We start from the raw sequence: 19,667 nt of genomic DNA, 5'->3' as shown, positions 1-19,667 counted from the left end.
CCAACTATTCATTTCTATCTTGCTCTTTAATAGCAGAGCAAAAGAAGTATGAGAGAGAAATTTCACGTGATGTCCTTGGTGGGTACTTAGACAAGGGGCCAAAATCTTAGCTGGGAGTGGTAGTTAAATTGAAAGGAGTGAGAATTTGGCCTGAATTATGTTTTGACTTCTAAGTTATAATATTGCTGTCTTCAAATATGTTGGGGTGAAGGGTAAATCAAAAATTAAGTTTTTATAAAATATATAAAGTAGTCACAATGATGAGGACAGGTTTTATTTGGGGTATTATTTTTACACAGGATGTACACTGGACTTGAACATTTTTTCTTCCAGGTGGTTATCATTGACTACATGGAGATTTCTTTCCTCATACCTAAGGAAGAATAAAAAAAATCAGATGTAGCAAATTTAGAATACTGAAAAATGCGGCTTTTAAAAATAATTGTGGGAGAAAACAACACGCATGTTTGCTCATGTCCTTTATCTCAGTCAGCTAATCTTGCAGAATGTCACATTGCATAGAAATAGATGTTTACATGTGAACTTGTTACATCACTTCCTAAAAAAAAGAGTATTTAGCTTGTACTTAAATAGCACATTCAGGAACTGTTTATGCAGAATTTCTGCTGCAAATGTGTGATCCTTGTTAGGTAGCTAAGCTCAGAGTGAAGGTGTAACATGGCATTGTATTTATTTGCTGCTTACTGTGTGAAAGATAAAATACCTACAGAAGTATCACTTTGAAATCTTGATAATTTTTAATAACTTAAGGGTTTTAAAAGATTAAATTGATTTTGACCATTTTGATGTTTAGTTGGCATAGGGAACAATTCTACCAAAAAGATATGTAAAGAGCATGCGATACGGAAAATAGAGTCTTCTCTGAAATCTATTAAATTAATCATAGCAAAACTGAATCTAGAATGTAAACCCTATATTTTGTCCAAATGTAACCAGTTTATGTTGCAGCACACTAACAAATCTTAGAAACTATCCAATTTAAGACCAGTGAAATATCTTGTGTCTCACAATGGTATTTCAATACACACTATTAATTCTTCTAAGCCAAGGCAGGCCCAGTCCCCAGTGTGATTTTAGGAAGAGCAGAGACAACAATGTGTCTTTGGAGGTGCCATTTTTCACCTAGAATGTAAAATCAATGTCCTGACCATTTGTGGTCATTAAAAATCCCACTGCACTATTCTGCAAGAGTAGAGGCATTGACTCCCAAGTCTTGGTGAAACTCCAAGAAAGTAATTATATTCCTCCTGATACAACCTTCTTTTAAAGCTAATTTAAAGTTCCTCTTCAGCTGTTTCTCCCCTACTTTGAGTGGAAAATCCTTCTTATCCCTTTGAAAACTTTTCTTTAGTTCTGCTTTATACTGACAATTAGTGGCTGTCTTTTGCCACATTGCTGATGCATGTCTAGGAGCAGAGAATGTGTCTGCAATTGTGGACCCTACAATTAAAAAAGCTTTATTGGTCTGGTTGAGGGGTGTTGTTCAACAACAGACTTTGGAGCCTTCTTCTCCCCAATTTTCTTGTTTTGCTCAGTCAGTGGTACAGTGTCAGTGTACAGGCAGAGCCAGGAAAAAGTGGTCAAAAGCATCAGGTGAATAGTTTGTTCTGGCAAGTCAGATTTGCCCCTGGGGCAAAGCAAAGAACAACTTATAGTTATGAACTATTTGGAAATATTTCAAGTAGAACTTCCTAGTTATCAACATTAATGCAATGTGTTATACACATCAGCACTCTTGGCATAATCCAGTTATGTCCAGTGGATATTCCTGGAAAAAAGACTGTAACTTTTCAAATGATCATCCAAAATACGTCATTTTTCTTCAACATGTACTTTTTTCTGTTTACAGATATGTCCCTTCCAGTGAGATCAATGCTTATGTCAGTGGTAGGAATCTGTTTAGTGAAGGGCTGAATGTTTCACCCAAATCAGAAATATCAGCTCAACCTATTGGAGTTTTTTGTGCTTTAAGGAAAATGAGCATGAGTAATGGAAGTTACTTCTTCTGTACTTCCCAGGGAATCAAAGGGGCCATGCTCACCTGTCCTGGAGAGGACAGGACCTTTTAACCCTCCTTGTTGAAATGTCAACTGCTGGTTCTGATACCTAAAACCAAGACCTCAGGGTTAGGACACCCCTCTTTCCGAACTGGAAGAATTCCCTATTCTGCATTTTCTGCTTGAATTTGAGCTGCATTCTTGTTAGCACTCCATGCAGATCCCTTCTCCAGCTTCGCCCTTATCCTCATGTGCCTTGTGTGTCGTGGGCGGGCTTTATCCTCTCCCCAAAGTGTGAGATGGAAAAAGGAAGAACGGTAACACGATTGCAGGAATGTGTTGCTGCCTTTTTTTGCATCTTTCCCAGCACCCTGACAGATTGCTTAGCTAGAATCCATATGCTTTCCTTTGCAGAACAAAAATTTTTCTTGGTGGAGACATAAAGCTTCCAAATCACTAAGGGTCATGATCCTGCAGAACTAAAAGATGATTTCCGACTGTTATCTTGACTTGTATGGTTTGAACTCAGGACTTGCTCAGGTTACTGGAGTGCATTTAGCCCAGATGACCTCAGTTGTCCTTTAAAACCTGCCCTGTCTCTTGTTCTTCAGTTTACATCGCTGCAGAAACACAGCAAAAATCATCAAATGGTTTGGGTTGGAAGAAACCTAAAATATCATCTCATTCCAAGCCTCCTGCCATGCGCAGGGACACTTTCCATTGACCAGGTTGCTCCAGGCCCTGTCCAGTCTGCCCTTATCACTTCCATGGATGGGGCAACCACGGCTTCTCTGGGCAAACTGCAAAATATAGCAGTTTCGAACTTCAGAGCTGTGTTGTGCCAAATCCTGCATGTAGGTGGGTAACAACAGCTGCCAGTCAGCCTCAGAGAGCAGAGCACCATATGATTTCTCAGTGAACAAAACATTTAATATAAACACAACACTTTCCAGATATTATGAAGAGTTTTTCTGAACAACTCTTTTTAAACAGAACTATTAGGCAGTAAAGTCTGTTTGCTGATCTTTATGCAGATCTTCCCACTTCCACTTCACTGCAAGGTTTTGACTAAAATATTTATACTTTTCTGCTTTGGTATACATCCTACTCCAATCCTACGGGCAGGATTTCTCAGCCTGTAGAGAGAAATGACAAAATGCGTGTGTGGTGCTTGGTTCACCCACACTGGCTCTCTGGGCTTTGAGAAGAGCTGCATGGTTCTCTCAAGAGTGCAGGGCTCCTGCAGTAAGTCAAAGCTCCTCACAGGTCTCAGAAGCAATTTGTAACTTTGCTTCTTTGCAAGACCCCATGGGAGGGTGAAATATTTTGGGGTGCAGACCTCCCACCCAGCACCCTCCTGGTTTCAGCCTACATCTTCCATGCGTACAGATCATGTTGTCCCAAATCTGTCCTTTGCAGCTGAACATAAAATGCTTAGAAATTGTTAATTACTTTCCTGGAAATGCTGCCCTACTCTTCCATAATGCCACCTTCCTCATCACAGCGTTTCCAGGGTCTTCAGCCAGGTCCTTTCCTTGCCTTTGCACAGGATTTTGTTGAGCACCAGCTCATCCCATTTGCATTGGAGCCGATTTCAGTGGAATTCAGGGCAGCTCTGACAAAGCATTCAAGTTTCCATCCTCATTCTTTTTCAAGGTCATCCTTTCTGTCAGGATGTAAAAATACGTGATCTTATATTCATTCTCCCTTTGAGTATTATCTTCTTGTTTTCATCCAAGAATCTTTTCTTCCTGTAGATACAGTAAATTGTGAGTTATATTTATTGTGTGTGTCACTGGGGAGTACTAGGGGTCTGAAAATTGGTTGTGCAAGTCTAGTTTCAGTTTTTTTGAATGACTACAGAATGAGTATCTATTATCTTTAAACAAACTTTAAGGGTTTTCTTGATGAGTAATTTGCTCCAAAAGATTTTCTTTTTTAAACTCCCATTAAATATATTTATAGAGTGATGTTTCAATTCCTGATATTTATAGGAGCACTTACCATGGACATTAACCATCTTCAGCAGTCCATGTATCATTTCTTTTCAATGTCATGGTGGGATAATTGTGTTTGTTTTCTGGAAAATAATATTTTTAGTTTCATAATCTAACATGGGGTTAATTTGTTTTTGTAATAGAAGTGTTTACTGAGTTGATGAGAAGCAGTGAAATCTTTGGATCATTAGGAACTAATCAGACTTTTACTTCTGACTTTGAGTTTTATTTGAGTTGAATTTGTATTTCAAAAACCATTACCTTACATATTTATGCTCAAAAATGGAATTTGATCTCACCAAATGTGAAATTTGCAACAAAATTAGTTGCATTAAAAATGTATGTTAAAGACCTGCAGTGTCTTTGTTTAACATTCAGATCACATTCAGATTTTTTACTACTGCATCGACTATTTAATAATTGTTTTCACAATGCTAACATCCCTTGTAGAGAGAGCTATTTAACAAGAATGAAAATCTTTAGAAACTTAGATGCACCAATCACTCACTGCTCTGCTCAAAAACTGAAGAGTGTGGTTCCAGTTTAACATCCTCTTTTAAACTACGATTCTGCTTCTTGATGCTTCCTGCAACACCCACCCATGATTTGCCTGGTTGTCTCTTTAAGCTGGATGAGCAACTGCTATTTTATAAAATGTGCTGCCATACCCTAAAGCAATAATGTTTGTGCCATTCTGTTACTGGGACAGTAATGGGTAGCTAAAGGCTACGGAACCCCTTTAGAAGAAGAAAGAAATAAATTCCCAGATCCAGGTTCTTTCCTTAAAAAAAAAAAAAAAAAAGCATTTCAATGAAAAGAGATGATGTCTGGGATTAACAGTGGAAGGGTGAAATGTCCTGACTGTTGGAACCACTTAGTTATTCAGCTCTTTGACAGGTTACAAAAAAATATCATATTAATTCTTTGAAGTGAGTAAGTCATGAGTAGGGCTTGGAAAATAAGGTGGTGTGATTCCAATGTGCAGGAGTTTAATGAAAATAAAATATCTAAAATGTACACTTGAATCAAATAACCCCATAGAAACAGAGTCTGTATTGCTCTACTCTGATTTATTTTTCTTACCTCTTTGCATTCATTTGCTCTTTCTCCTGCCTCTCACCTTTTTGATGTCATTTTTGTGATGGACTTTGTTCATCACACACACCTGCTAAATATGTACCTGTCTGCCTTAGCTGGGGTGGGAACTGGCATTTTCTGAAGGGGTTTAAATATCTGCTGGACTGTTGCTGCATGGTGCATGCAAGAAAAGGGAGTGAGCCATTTTTTTATTTCTTGCCTAATCTTCTTTGCAGCCACTGAACACATTTCTGATCTGTGCCTTTTGAAGCAAAGCACTGGGGGGTTTAAGGCAACCTTCTGTGCCCAGTAAACTGCACAGCTTGGAGACAGAGACTCTGAAAATACAAAGCTGTGCACGTTTAGTGGGACCATTTCGTTTCCTCTGACATTGCAATGGAGACTACAACTGTCAGCGTAACCATTAAGCAAAAAGCCTGGTGTCACTGTGGGATGTCCAATAAATTTAAAAAATTGTAATTAGTAAAAATTAGACCGTCATAGCTGCTCACATTTCATGTAGTGCTAAAAAGGACTAGAAAGATCTAGAAAGATGTCCTAAAGGGGAGCTCTGAATTATTGTGGTTTTAATATATTCTCTGTAGTTGGCCCATCAAGAAAAGTGACTTCAGAACACAGGGAAACCCTAGAAGATCCTTCAAAAATTTATTTCTTTATTGTTTTGTCTTTGGAGTCATAAATAAATTACCCTTTGGGGTTCAATCTGTATATATAAGGTTCATACTCTTGCAACAAAAATATATAGGGCTGTTTCACTACAAACTGATCACTAGATCTATAGTTTTGGAAATTGCTTAGGCAAGGAAGATTTTGGAACCTATCTTAATTATTATCACCTCCCCTTACAAAAAGAGATTCCCTTCCAACTGTAAAAGTGGATGGAAGGTTTTTCTCTGCTGTAAATAATAAAATATTATGTTGAGAATTGTTCCATACCCTAAGTTCCATCTACAGATGTGAAATTCTGCAATTCCTATTCAGCTGAAACAAACAGGGTATAAACTAACCAGTTACCTTTCATGCAGAAAATTTGTATATTGGATATACATTTTATAACTGGACAAGAAGACTGTGGTATGAGATGACATCTGGTCAAGTCTAAAATAATGAAGCCTCTTATGCCTTTTTCCTGTTTTTTCAAAGTCCTGTGTATGGGAGAAAAATGAGAAATTGAGCTATTCAACTATTTTCCTGATTCTTGGGTAAGGTCTAGGTAAATTTGCTGGGGAGGAAAACATGGACATACAGTAGTGATAAATATGGGATGTATCTTAAGGCCTGTGTACATAGGTAATGGTAATGTATTTAATTGTACTTTAATGTGACATACCACCACATTAGCCCACTTTCACTATCTCACACTCAGCTTCCCTCAAACAAATTGCGCACCCACAAAAGGGTTTCAGAAAAGTAAATTGGACAAAAAGTCACATATTTAGAAAATAGCTGTTGTTTAGGACCAGCATAAGAAGATTTAACATTAACATGGTATTTTCTCAGTGCATAACCTGCTTGTAGAACTATCTAATGCTTTGCTTTTGCTGCAGCACTGAAATAAAAGGGAACATTTTCCACTGGAAAATTGGCCCAGTGCTACGTTTTGTCTATGTAAGATCATGCTGGCATTTGAAATGGTGATAATTTTATGCCTAAAAAAAATGAGTAATTGTACCACGGAGAACTTGATTCTGATAGATCCTTAGATCACACTCCATCATCTGCTTTTTCACATTCTTTTGTACAGGATCCAGGGGGGCACCACATCCGCCAGTAACGTTTGCGTACGGAGCTGTGGCTGTGTGCTGCACTCCTAAAAACACAAACACTACAAAGGCATCTTAAACATTTTATAGCTGTTTAAAACACAAACTAAGTTTTCCTCCCTTTGTGTTTTTCAGAGAGACTGCCACAGAGTTATCTGGAACATTACCAAGGTAAGCAAGTTGCTCTAAACTGCATCTGTGTGTCAGTGTCTGGAGGGCGCTGAAAGAAGCACGACCTTTGGAGGCAGAACATGATCCTTTTCCTAGGGAAAACTGCTGGGATTCTGAGAACTGGGGGTGCAGAGAGGAGAACGCTCCCTGCATGCCACAGACAGACAAATGACACTGAAATACTGGCACAGCCAAGCCCACACAGCTTAAAGCCACGGGTTGAAGTTGCTTTGAGGCTCAGCACAGTTGTGCACCTGATGAGAAAAATCCCAGCTGTGGCTTCCTTCCAGCTGTGCAATTATACCCCTGGCAGGTGGTTTGGTTTTTGCTTTACATTTCACCTGAGGGATGAGAGGAGGGAAACTTGGAGGTAGGAGGGAAAAAAAGCTGTGATCTTCAGGCATTTTCATTTGGAAAGCAGGAAAGCAGCTTAGACCAAATTCTTCCATGCTGAGAAACCTTTTCATAAAACAATAGAAGTAGACAAGACTCCCAGGCTGCCTGACCTGACTCCCAGGTTTTTGAAGAGAGACCTGTCTACATATTGTCAGAGAATGCAATAAAATGCTGTAATCATGCAGATAGAGAAAAGGGTGGAGAGAAGGGAAACAAAAAAATCTGATATGGTAATCTGTCAGCGATGCCTGGTGAGTTAAAAAAAGATGCTCTCAGTCCTCTTGTACCTTCTGCCACTGGTTTTGCTCTCTGAGGTGCAAGAGGTTTTAGAGGGATTATGATTTTGGGGGGGTTTGCTATCCTTTGATTAAAGCAGTGTTGTAGTTCAAACAACTTACAATGTAAAAATATTTCAACATGAAGGAGAGTTTTGGAGAGTTTTCTTTAAGCATGACAATACATGCACGTTGCTTCTGATTCTAAGGCAGAAAAAATTTCACCTTTCTTTAGAGGGTGTGTGGTGTATATTCACTGACTTTTTATATTGATAAGATGTAAAAACATATATATTCATTACATATGGTGACTTTTTCCTGTATAATGTACCTCTTTGTTCTGTGTGTACAAATTTAAGTGATTCATATGATTTGTTCATTTAATAGATATATTTCTTTTTATGGTTTACTGTCACTTGGCCTCCGTGGTTGTGCAAGCAAATACGCTCATGAAATTTTGGCATGTGTTTGAAGAGCTGACCAGTGCTCAGGCCTACGAGACACCAAAGAATTTGTTCATCCTTCTTGTAAAACTGTTGCATTTCTTCATACATGCACACACATACCAAAAAAAGAAAAAAAAATTCCAGTTTCACTGCACTTGGTGAGGTATTACAGGACTAATATACTGGAAACATGGAGTCCTTACACTGCGGAAATGAATTCCACTTCAAATTAAAGTTAAAATGAGACACATAAGTGCTTGAATAAACATCCCGTTTTGTACTTGCCATTAATGATTGTTTAAATGTGCTTTTTGAATTATTACCACAAGGCTTTAATTTCAAATGCAGTAAGATGTCACAAGTAAAATCAGATTATACCAGCAATGTGCACAAGGCATTGTAATTGTGTTATAAATATTAAACCAAATGATCTTGTCATGATTTAAAACAAATGTTTCCAGCTAAGCACAGGTTGGCTTGTCCTCCAGTCTTCTCCAGGATTCACCTGTTCCTCAATTTCTCTAAGCTCCTTGGGGTTTTTAATCTTATGTGGTGATGTAGTAATCTAATATTTTTTGTTCTTCTTTCAAACATCAAGTAACTCATTTTGCTATTATTAATTCATAACAGTGAAATAGTCTAATTTCCCCACATCTTCTTCCACCTTCACCCTGAAACCACTTTACAGCATATAAAATTTCAGGTGTTGCACCTTGAAATGACAAAATTAATAACCACTTTCCCATCATTGCTAGGATTCCCATCACTGTATTTTGGCCAGCGGGGCAGAGCAAATCCCCTGTAACACCAGAAATCCAAGTGTCCTTTGTTCAGGCAAACAATATACCTTTTCCCAGAGCAGTGATTACTCTTGGATACATTTGTGGCCAGGATTGATCAAATCATTTTCATGCACTCGCAAACCTGGTGAAAGGGTTTTCACTGCAACTGGCGTAAGTGTGAACAGATGTTTCTGTACTTGGAATATTTTGTCTGGCTGTCAAGAAAGTTTAGGCACTCGTGGCATTAATTATTTATTGTTGCTGTTGTTGTCATTAAAAAAAAAGCCTCAAAAACCCCTTCTGATTTTGTCATAGTTCAACTAAAGAGGTGGAATTAAGGATTCACTCCCATAAAGCCCTGTAATTAGTCAGGAGTAGAGAGGAGTATATTTTGTATATTTTCTCATCTCAGTAGTAACCAAGAGAGGTTACATATGTGCATTTAAAAAAATATATATAGCCAAGTGTCTTGGTAAATGTGGCTTTTTAATATATTCATTTTCCATTAAATACTGCTGATGGTTCTCTAATGATTATATTTAAAGGAAGAAGTCACCCTTCCTCTTGCCACTGAAGTATGTGTATCACTGATAGGCAAAAATAGAAAAATGTGAGTTGGTGGACATCATTTATTAGGAAAGATAATAGATTAACTTTGCCTGTAGTAAGATATAAAAATATTCAGTACATTATATTGTGTCAGTTCTAATTTACCAGTTATTTCTGATGATTTCAGGAAGCTCAGGCTAGAGAATGAATTGAAAATTCAGTCTTTAAATGTGATAAAGAAGCTTTACAATTTTTATATTAAATGACATTATTATAGCTATGAATGTATATTGTTTTTTCGAAGAAAGGCTTTCTGTGTGCAACAGCACATCAAAGAGGAGATCTTCACAAGGAAAACTTTACAATAATATTAAGTTGTTCATTGCATGACCTATTTAAAGCACTCAGATACTTCTTGTTGTAGACTACATAATTAAATTTTAAATGGAACATGATAAAGAAATTATACTGGTGATCTCTAGAGATTTGAATACCCTATTTGGATCTTTACAAGAGTGTAGCGAAGGCATACTTTTAAAATTTAATAAAGATCTGGCCTATTTTTTTTTCCCTTTTAGATGCTCTATAGCTGCTATGGCAGTTGTGATTCAAACTGTGTTTGCTCTCAACATTTCATAGTCAGTACTTGCAATAGCAGAGCACACTAAAAGTATTAGAAAAAATTCCGTTTAACTTGAGAAATTCACCATTATAAAAAAAAATTACTATTGATGAATGGAGATAAATCTCTAAAATCTTGGGGAAGCTGGGCTTGTAAGCAGCTTTTCCTGGGCCAGCCTCTGAGCCAGCAGTCGAGGGGAGCAGGGAATGAGCGGAGTCCTGGAGCACAGTGCAAACCCTGTGGGCACAAGGGAGATGATGCTGGGAGCTTAAAGGAGAAAACACTCAGCTTCAATTTCAAAGGAATGATTTCAGTCTCTAGCCCCTTCTGTTTGTTTCTGTGAAAGTTACTTTATATTTAAAGGAGAACAAATATTTTAAATATGGACTAACCGCATGGATTATTTATTTGCTTAATACTAGGTTAGTATTAACAGAAGGAAAATGTGGGCTACTTTTCTACTTTTATGTGCTGGTTCAATTTTTCATTTCACTCAAGGGGGGAATAAAGTTTAAACGGCCACTTCCTCCTCTAAGCTGTTAAAATAAGGGGAAAAAAATCAAGCTAATAATTTGCATATATATTTTAATGGAAAACTTTGTAGAAATATCACTGACTAACCTGCTTAAATCTTGAGCAAAACTCAGGGAATCTTGTATTTTGAGATGAAGGCTATCTCAAAATTGTCATTTATAATTTTTTTTAGAACTGTGGGAGGAAATCTGCAGTGGATACATTGATGTTAAAACAAACAAATATGTTTGAAATGGAAATGTAAGCTTTGGCTTGTCCTTGAATTTTAGTCATATACAAACATAATATATTTTAAACCTGTGGTCTGGAGTAAGGTACAAACTTTGGCCCTCTTGAGCTGGGGTTTTATTCTCCACCATTCCATAAATTTCTTTGATAATGTCTCAGTTCCACTTACTGCAGAGACTTTTGTTCTCAGGTATCTACAGCATTTTGAAAATAGAATTTAAGTACTGAAGTCACTTTGGTGCTTTTGAAAAATGTTAACCTGCAACTTCACCATTATTGAAATCTAATGCAACTAAGCTTTTATCTAAAGCAAAAAGAATTGACAACCCACCATATGACAAGCAAAATGAAATCTCTTGATCACTATCTGTCAGCAGTCTTTCTAGTACCATTGTGTTAGGGAATGATATGTCTTCCAAGAAGCTCAGTACACAGGGTTTTGAATCATTTCTGTCTTGACAGCCTAACACAAGTAACTACTTGTAAGTGCTTGGATGAATTATAAAATCTATGTGGCTCTGTTGAGTGAGTTAATAAAACATCTATGAGCATTTTAATTACTATGAAATGAAAAGGATTTTTTCCTGACAGTAACAGGGGCATGGTCTGAAGACCAGCTTGACACCTCTGCTGCTGTCTTCACTGGGTTTGCACAGACGGTGGGAGCTGGGGTTGCCTTCTGTGTTTGCACTTTTGGTTCCCTCCCAGCTGAGATATTCTGGCAAGCAATTTCTCTCCCTCTGAGAACTCCAGGTCATACCTTTCACCCCTCATGTTTTCATGTCCTCTCATGTCACCACTGCAGCTTTGCCAGTTATGTCAGGCTTGAATGCCCACCCGCCTACACCAGGCATGTCTCTGCCAAACTAAGACAGAGTTTTCCATACCCTCACATAACATTTACTGAAGCTTTATTCTCCCTTAAATAAAGCAGGCATTTGGCATAGTTCATTTGTGATCTTCTAATGGAGAAGTTTTGCTTTCCACCTTCAAATAAATCCTTTCTCAAAACTCACTCTTGTTTTAGAAGCATATAAATAATTGGTCAAGAAAACATTGCTCATCCCGGATGGCAGGCAGTGCTAGCTGATAATATTAAAATATCTTGAATGTCAAACTATATGCGCAATGCAGAGCTAGTTTTTGGAAATGATATCATCTTCTATCTTTTCCTAAACCTCATCATGAAAAAGAAAAGATAGAAGATTCCAGCCCTCGATATTTAAATGTTCTCAAGTCAACTGTCTTAAAGAGCAGATTTTCCATAATTTGGATGCCTGCTATTTTCTAAAGAAAGTACATATTTTGAAATGAGACTTGAATTTAACTAATCACTCCTTTATTAAAAAAAAAAAAAGTAAAAGAATCTGATGTTTGACCTTTCTCTTTGCCTCAGATGCTCATTTTGAAGACTTAGTTCTTTCATCTTACCTTTGAGCTGCTTTTCTGTGCTAGAAGCAGGACTGCTTATACCCCATTGTATCTGCTGTAGAGAAATACCCTGATGGTGCTTGGTCTTTGAGGCACTGGAATATAAATTACAGTAATTATTTGGGATGGTAACAAGTCTGATGTTATTATAAGCAAATCTGTAGGTTTTGAGGAAATAATACACAAGGTCTCTTCACTATTCTTATTTTTCCTAAGTAAAGCTTCAGTATCCTTAAAATGCAACATGGAGCTATTCCTTGTCAGCATGCCTCTTTTTGTTGTTGTTTTACAGCCATTTTGAAATATGTTTTTTACAGCTAATGATAATCTTAAAACACACTTATGTGCAATCTGATCCCTTTCTAAAGAGATATTTTTAAAATCTTAAGAGGAGCCCAAGGAGCATAGAGGTGATTATCCATATGTGCTTACTGATGACTCTCATTCAAAAATTACGAAGATACCAATGGTAGCATTCATATTGCCTAAATTTAGCTATCACAAAAGTCCTCTGTTAAAAGAACCAGAGGAGAAATGGAGAAAAATAGGTGCCTCATCTCAGGGCAAAGTGAATAACCTTGGGAATTGTTTTTCTTTCTCCATTGCCTGAAAATGGAGCCTGGGGGAATAAGCACAGACTAAATGTTAACCTGATGATAGCTTTAGTTTAAGGTGAGCAGCCAGACTTTTATAAGTGTTAAAGTACCAAGTGACGTAAGCTGATGCCTACTGGAGTTTTGAGGACACTGGCATGCTTAACCTCAAAAATACTTTCAATATTTCGTAGTTAAGTCCTAAATATAGATCCTGGGAAGGAGGGGGGAAGTCAGACAGAAATCATTGCTGGACTTGATACAGCCCTGACCCAGAATGCAGGAACTCCTCTCACAGTGCAGAGCCCTCAGAAATCACAGCAGCCCTGAAAGAGTTCACAATTACACGTAGCCTTTGAATCTTAAAACTGAGTGTAAAGATTTTACTCAGAGCCCTGGTTTGGAACCCACAACCATTTTCCCCCAGCAACTGTAGACATCTCTGAAAAACATTAATGAATTTGACATCAGATTTTTGTCTTAAAAGTCTGGTAGAGCTTTTATTTTTATTCCCTGTTGTGAAGATCTAAAACTAGAAACATATTCCCTTCTCTTTTTCTTTTTTTTTTTCTGTTATTCACCTTAACCAGACTTCCAAGCATCTTTTTAACTGTTTTATAAAGCGTTGCTAAACGTGCCCAATGAGGATAATGTGCAGTAGAAATGAAAGGACTTAGATTTCTTCATTTCCATTCCTGAAGGTGAATTCCAAGATCGCGATTATTTTTATTTATACAGTGCCTAAAGAGTACTAAATACTTTATGGAACAAATAGAAGACCTCTTGTAAAAAGCACGCATTCCTATAATCTAATTTTAGTCTCAAATCAGGCAGCATGAATGCTAAGCAGCAGGGCTTGAAGAAACACAGAAGGTGTATGAGGGCCACACTAACAAGATTGAGCAGTTATTTAGGCTCATTATCTGTCCCACTTAATAGCTCTGCAATATTGCTGGTTTAAGTTAAATTTACATTGGCCCGTGGAGAACATTTGACAGACACAAGAATGGTATTTGTTGGTTTTGATGAAAAAATAAGCCTTTGAAAAGGAGTTTAAATGAAGATAGAGAAAGACACCATTGCAGGTGGATTTGAGATGTCAGCCCAGTGCAAGAATCAGCAAATGAAACCAACTTAAAATACTAAGCCTGATTTCCCCTCCTCACTTAATTTTCCAGCTCAGTCAAAATACCTGTGTTCCAAGTTAGTGCTTTGTACTTATCCTTTGCTTAATTGTGTCTTTAGCCCATAAAACCATCAGAATAATGTTATTTAGAAATTCAGTGCAAAGGACAAAACTTGTGGGAATAACTCTAGATGTAAATATACATTTCTGAGGGAAAGAGAAGTGTTCATACATCAAGTTCTGGAGAAGCAAACCAGGAACTGAAGTGGAGATTTGTTAACATGGCAGAGAAGCTCTATCTTAGTAGTTTTGCTGTAGCATGAACAAGCCACATGTCATATATTATATAATATAGAGTATTATATCATATGTTTTATAAATAGTTAGAAGTGAACTGCTCTTATACAGAATTCTTAGCACCATTCTTGCCATTGGTCCCAGAAGAGAAATGGATGGAGCAACGTCAGGAAACTCACACTGCTCTCCCTAAGACAGCAGAGATTCTGGTTTAAAGCTCTCTTCAACATTCTCTGCCTTCTGAGTACTGCTTTTATTTATGAAATCACTGCTATTGTGGCATTTACAAAAATTGTGACTATTTGAATGTTTCCAAAAGATTTGCTATAAACTAAAAGCAAATCTTAGACAATTCTCAGTAAATTATTGAAAGAGGTTTAGAAAAAAAAACAAAACGTAATGCATTCCCTGGTGTTCAAGGTTAACACTTTATACTTCATCTACATTATATTAAAAACATTTTTACTGGAGTCCATAAATGTTACACATTTTTAAAAGGCAACGAGCGCAGTGGGAATAGCAATGTTGCATAAAGCCAGACGTAAGACCTGCAAGTAGTAAATGCTGCCTGTTGGGTTTTTTTATTTTTTGAGGGTGCTGACTTGAGATTGTTTCTGTGAGGTGACACCCATTTTTCTGGTTCTACCTTGCCATTGGAAGCAGGCAGCCCCTAAAGTTTTCCTGTGGTCAGCAGCAGACCCTGAGCCCCAAACTCCTGTGCTGGGAGCAGCGTCTCACCGCCATAATTCTCTTACTGACGGGAAAGTTTTTCCAGTTTGGAGCCACAGAGGACCTACCCCACTTTTCTGTGTACGTTCTCCCAGAGCATTTTGCAAGTTGTGCCCTACACAGCACTTCTGGAGCAGCAAAGTGCCGGCGTGGTGCCTCTCATCGCCGGGCTGTAATGGAAAATATTTTTCATCCAGACCCTTTGGAACTCTTAAAGCTCCCGCACCATTTTGTGCAGGGAACATTTAATGTTCTGCAAAGTGATGTAAACTGGGTGCAAATCATGGCTTTTTGCTGTAATCTAACCTTAATGAATGCCCATGGAGAAAGAAAGAGAGAAAACAAGACTAGGCTTTACCTGACACACACAAAAAAAAAAAAAACAACCCTAAAAGCAGAGATCTTTCAGCACTTTCTGTATATTTTGGTTCTGAACTTTTAGATACAAATGCCACAATGGCTCACATGCTTAATTGTGGAGAATAGTCCTGCTGATATCAAAGTGATTGCACAAGTCAGTGCAATTTCAGCATGAGTATTGCTGCTTACTCATTTCTGTGAGATGAATATCCTCTGATTTGATCCCAGCATTGCCACTAAGACTGTAGACAGCTCTACTTGATCCAGAAAAAAGAATAAACACATAGAAACTCAGTTTTGGTAGCATCCTCTTGAAGCATTAACTGAGAATCATAAACTGGAAGCTTAAAAGAAGGCCCTAAATGGCTCCAATACAATTTAGAGGATTGGTTTTGGCTAACTGAAAATACTGGACAACTGCAGGTGCCACTGACTTTGGTTCAAAGGATAAATGTGCTTTTCTGAACCAGGTTATTAATTAAGATCTTAAAAGGTGTCTGTGACATTTAGGAAACCTTTTATGCCTGAAGCTCAGGAGCCCACCTTTTACTAGCTGTTCAAAATTTGATTTCTTTTTTAAGCTTTTTTTGGGGGGGATACAGATGCACCTGCACTGATGTGCTCATGGATGCCAAAGGAACTGTGGCTTTTTGCTGGCAGATTTCATTCCAGGATTGCATGGAGCAGTAAGCAGAAGTTCCTGCAACTATAAAGTTTCATTTAACAAAAATGAAATATTATTATTCATGTCATGAGTAATTGAATCCCCAGATGTTCTCATTTTCTATCAATGGCTGGAAACAATATGACTCTAGATAGGCTGTGACAACATGAATTGATTTCTTTCTCTTTTTTCTTTTCTTTTTTTTTTTTTTATTTTCTTTTTTCTTTATTTCAAACCTGCAAAGTGACTGTGGTTTTTTTTTTTTTTTTAGCTGATTGCTTGGATCTGACATTACAGGCTGTGCAGCTGTAAAAAAGACCTTCTCATTTTCATTGAGAATAAGTAAAATAAAATATCACAGAAATAGCATTGCTTTTCCCTGGTCCTGCCCCTATTTATTTCTGAAGAGATAACGGGGACAGAGCAATTGCATTTGGAAAGAAGTCTGCAAGAAGAGATGGTTGATGTTAACACTGAATATTCAGAATGTAATAAAAGTAATCAGGTTACTAAAAAGCCACCTGTTACTTTTTTGTTGTTTTTTTCTAAAGCATAGAGTTTACTTTTTTATCTCTGAATTTATAGCAAAGATGGGAAGTCCAACTTCTTAGAAACCTTATTATATGCAAGGTTAATTATATGCAAGGTTATTCCTTGTTAAAGTGGAAAAGAAACTGCACTCACTAATATTTCTAATGCTTCTAAAGATGAATGTTTGGACAAAGGAACAAAGGTAGAAAAACTTTAAGTGCTTGTTAAGGCATGCACAAACAGTGCTTACAAGCAATAGGTCTGTTTTTTGCTGAACTGTGAAATTGCCCTGAGTAATTCCTCTAATAACAGAACAGATATTGCCCCTCTGACCCCAGAGGAGCTCTGGGCTCAGTGCTGCAGCCAGTCCTGGTATCAGCAGAAACTTGTGCAACCAAAGCATGGGCTGCAAGCTGAGCACTAGAAAATAAAAGAAACTTGGTGGATAACTTGTAAATGATCTGGCTGATTTGAAAATTCAGAAAATGATTAATGATGAAGGTACTTTATTTATTGATTTCCCCCCATGACCTATTCTTCACAGGAGCTGTACTATTGTGTCCAGATCTGTGTTTGACAGCTGCCTCCTATTTCCAAAGACAGTATTCATTCCACTATGAATGGAATGTACAGTAGCAGAAACTTTTAATTGGCATTTCTTGTTAGCTTTCTCCTACAGAAATGATGTAGTGCCAATGCTTTCCCTCTGTGTTATGGAGAATGCCTCTGGAAATAACAGCTCTGTAGCTGGAGCAGGAAAAAAAAAAACACAGAATCCCTTGGGATAATGCAGCACATGCAGAAATAGGAAAAGAAATCATATGAGAAAAACATTCAGTTAAAGCAATAACTTATGTCTTCTCTTTCAAAACTTGCAAGGTGAAAAAGAGCAATGTGGTTTAAAGGGGATATTGATTTGGTGGAGCTATGCGTGAACTGAAGCCACAACCCCAGTACTTCTCCAGTCTCTGAACCTCTCAGAATTAATGCAAGGGTTTTAGACTGATTTCTTGAAGTCTTTCTGTAAAAAAAAAAAGCATGTCTGATGAATTGCAAGGACTTGAGGAGATTAAAAAAAAATTTAAAGTTTCTTTAAAAAACTGAGAAAAGTTTTGTCAGCTGTACTTCCTTGTAGTGCTGTATAGTTAGAGTAAGGCAGCCAGATACTCAACCTCATTTCTTCTGCCTTCCATTTTGTCTTGTGAATGATTGACTCCCTTCAGCAGCTCCATCAGGTAATGTGACATAAATGGGAAAAAATTCCCACCATGAATTCATCTTACTGTGCCAGGGACATAGCAGACATTTTTAGTTATTCACCCATTTTAAAAAGAATTTCCAAGCTCAGGCAGATGTTGAACGTCTGGCATGTGAATTTGGTTGCTGGTCTCTAAGAGCTTTTCAATTTTTTTATCTGAAGTAGGTGATATTTTATTTGCTTGCTGTGGGGCTTTGTTAATGGTTCTGGATAATAGAAAACATGGGGCAGGAGCTGTTTATTTTTACAGCAGTGTAAGAGATCTTGTTCAGGAGAAAGGCAGTGGTTTGTCTCTTCGTCTGTGATTATCTGGCATCTGCAGTGTAAAACAGGCTGGCAAAGTTGAGAAAAGCAGTCTTGGAAAAAAATATCTGAAGAAAATATTCTCAGCCCCATCCCAAACCTCTTTTCAGAGAGTGAAGCAAAGCATTCCATCCTTCTTTTCTGTGCTTTTATGGCTTTTATAACTCCTCCTATTCTACCTTTTTAAGAGATAGGAATGTCCAGTATTCTTCTGACTTTCAGCTGTGATGATTTCTTTGGATTAATTGAAAAATCAAAAACCATATTTCCTTTCATAAATTTAGTTTTCTATTAATTTAATTCTGTAAGACAAAGAACAGATTTAAATAATTGTTTCTAGAGTCCACAAAAGCAATAAATAAGGAAATAAGGACTACCAATAAATAAGGAAAGGCCACAGATTCTCCCCCCTGCCCCATATCCTGCATTCATCAAAGTTGGTCTCTTCTGACCTTCTAGAGGCTTATAGGATTTATTGTCTCTATAAATCTTATGGTGAAGCATCAAGTCTAAGATGAGAAACATCACACTAATATGAGAAAAAGACACACAAGACAAAACAAAAAGCCTCAAACCTCCATCAAACCCATCTTTGATAATATTCTGCTGTGTGAGAACATCTCAGAGTAACTGGAGACAGTTGCACACAATTTTCCTCTGTCCAGTACTGCCTGTGCAACACTCACCAGTGGGCTGCTGCTCTCAGGCATCAATGCATCAGTCATCATTTACTTCTCACACCAGGTTTTTTAGACTTCATTACAGGTAGAAATTCTCAAAATGTTCTTTCTTAAAAAAAAAATTCTTCACCACCACTCTCTTTTACCAGTGTTTGCTGATTGAAAAAAAAAATAAAAAAAAAAGGAAAAAGGGCTTTTATCACACATCCCATATGTGCTTTATGGTGCTGAGACTTGATAACTGAGATATGAATTTATAATAAAAAATCCGCCACGGAAGTATGCAGATGTACTGTGGAAAGATACTGACACTGTGTGCTTTATTTGTAGGAAAGGTATGAACACTTTCTCCTCTCCTTTTTAAAGGCAAAGAGTATTCAAATAAAAAAATAGTCTTGTGTTTTTTGTGAAACTCCTGAGGATGTGTCCAAGTGGTGGATGAACTAAATACATGTTAAAATGATACTCTGCAATGCGTTCCCATATTTGGAAAAGATGACTATCATTGATGATATCACTATCTCTTTTTTTTCCCCCAGTTAAATCTGTAACCCTTTGAATTTGAAATGAAGAGTGCAGCTAGGGAAATTCAGCAAGATGCTAGTAAAGGGGGCTATTGATGGCATGCTCTATACTGGAAGGCTGTCTTGTTATTGAATGCAAATGTGACTTAGATATGTAAATTACATTCAAGATTTCATCAGTAAGCCTTTAATATATCTAGAAAGTATCTTAAAGCATTTAAATAAAATGTTAATTGAAAGTATGGAATAGTGTTAGCAAGCTCTTTCAAAGAAAGCTTCAATTCAAGGCACG

At 37.3% G+C, this 19,667-nt stretch overlaps 1 protein-coding gene across 12 annotated transcripts in view; it reads left to right on the top strand.

Moving 5' to 3' along the window:
- The window catches only part of CELF2 (CUGBP Elav-like family member 2), a 547,425-nt gene that overhangs the window by 232,906 nt on the left and 294,852 nt on the right, over window positions 1-19,667 (top strand). For all 12 annotated transcript variants that reach the window (XM_021530962.4, XM_021530961.4, XM_031506833.3 and 9 more), the window contains one exon: window positions 7,012-7,047. Coding sequence is in view for 4 of the 12 variants with exons in the window: in XM_085568357.1 (XP_085424483.1) it covers window positions 7,012-7,047 (36 nt within the window). In the remaining 8 variants the exon portion in view is untranslated. The remainder of the gene's footprint in view (window positions 1-7,011; window positions 7,048-19,667) is intronic.

The sequence above is a fragment of the Lonchura striata genome, chromosome 1A, assembly GCF_050655825.1.
Source record: "Lonchura striata isolate lonStrDom1 chromosome 1A, ASM5065582v1, whole genome shotgun sequence".
In the NCBI taxonomy this organism is placed as follows: domain Eukaryota; kingdom Metazoa; phylum Chordata; class Aves; order Passeriformes; family Estrildidae; genus Lonchura; species Lonchura striata.
This window is presented reverse-complemented; position numbering and strand designations above follow the sequence as displayed.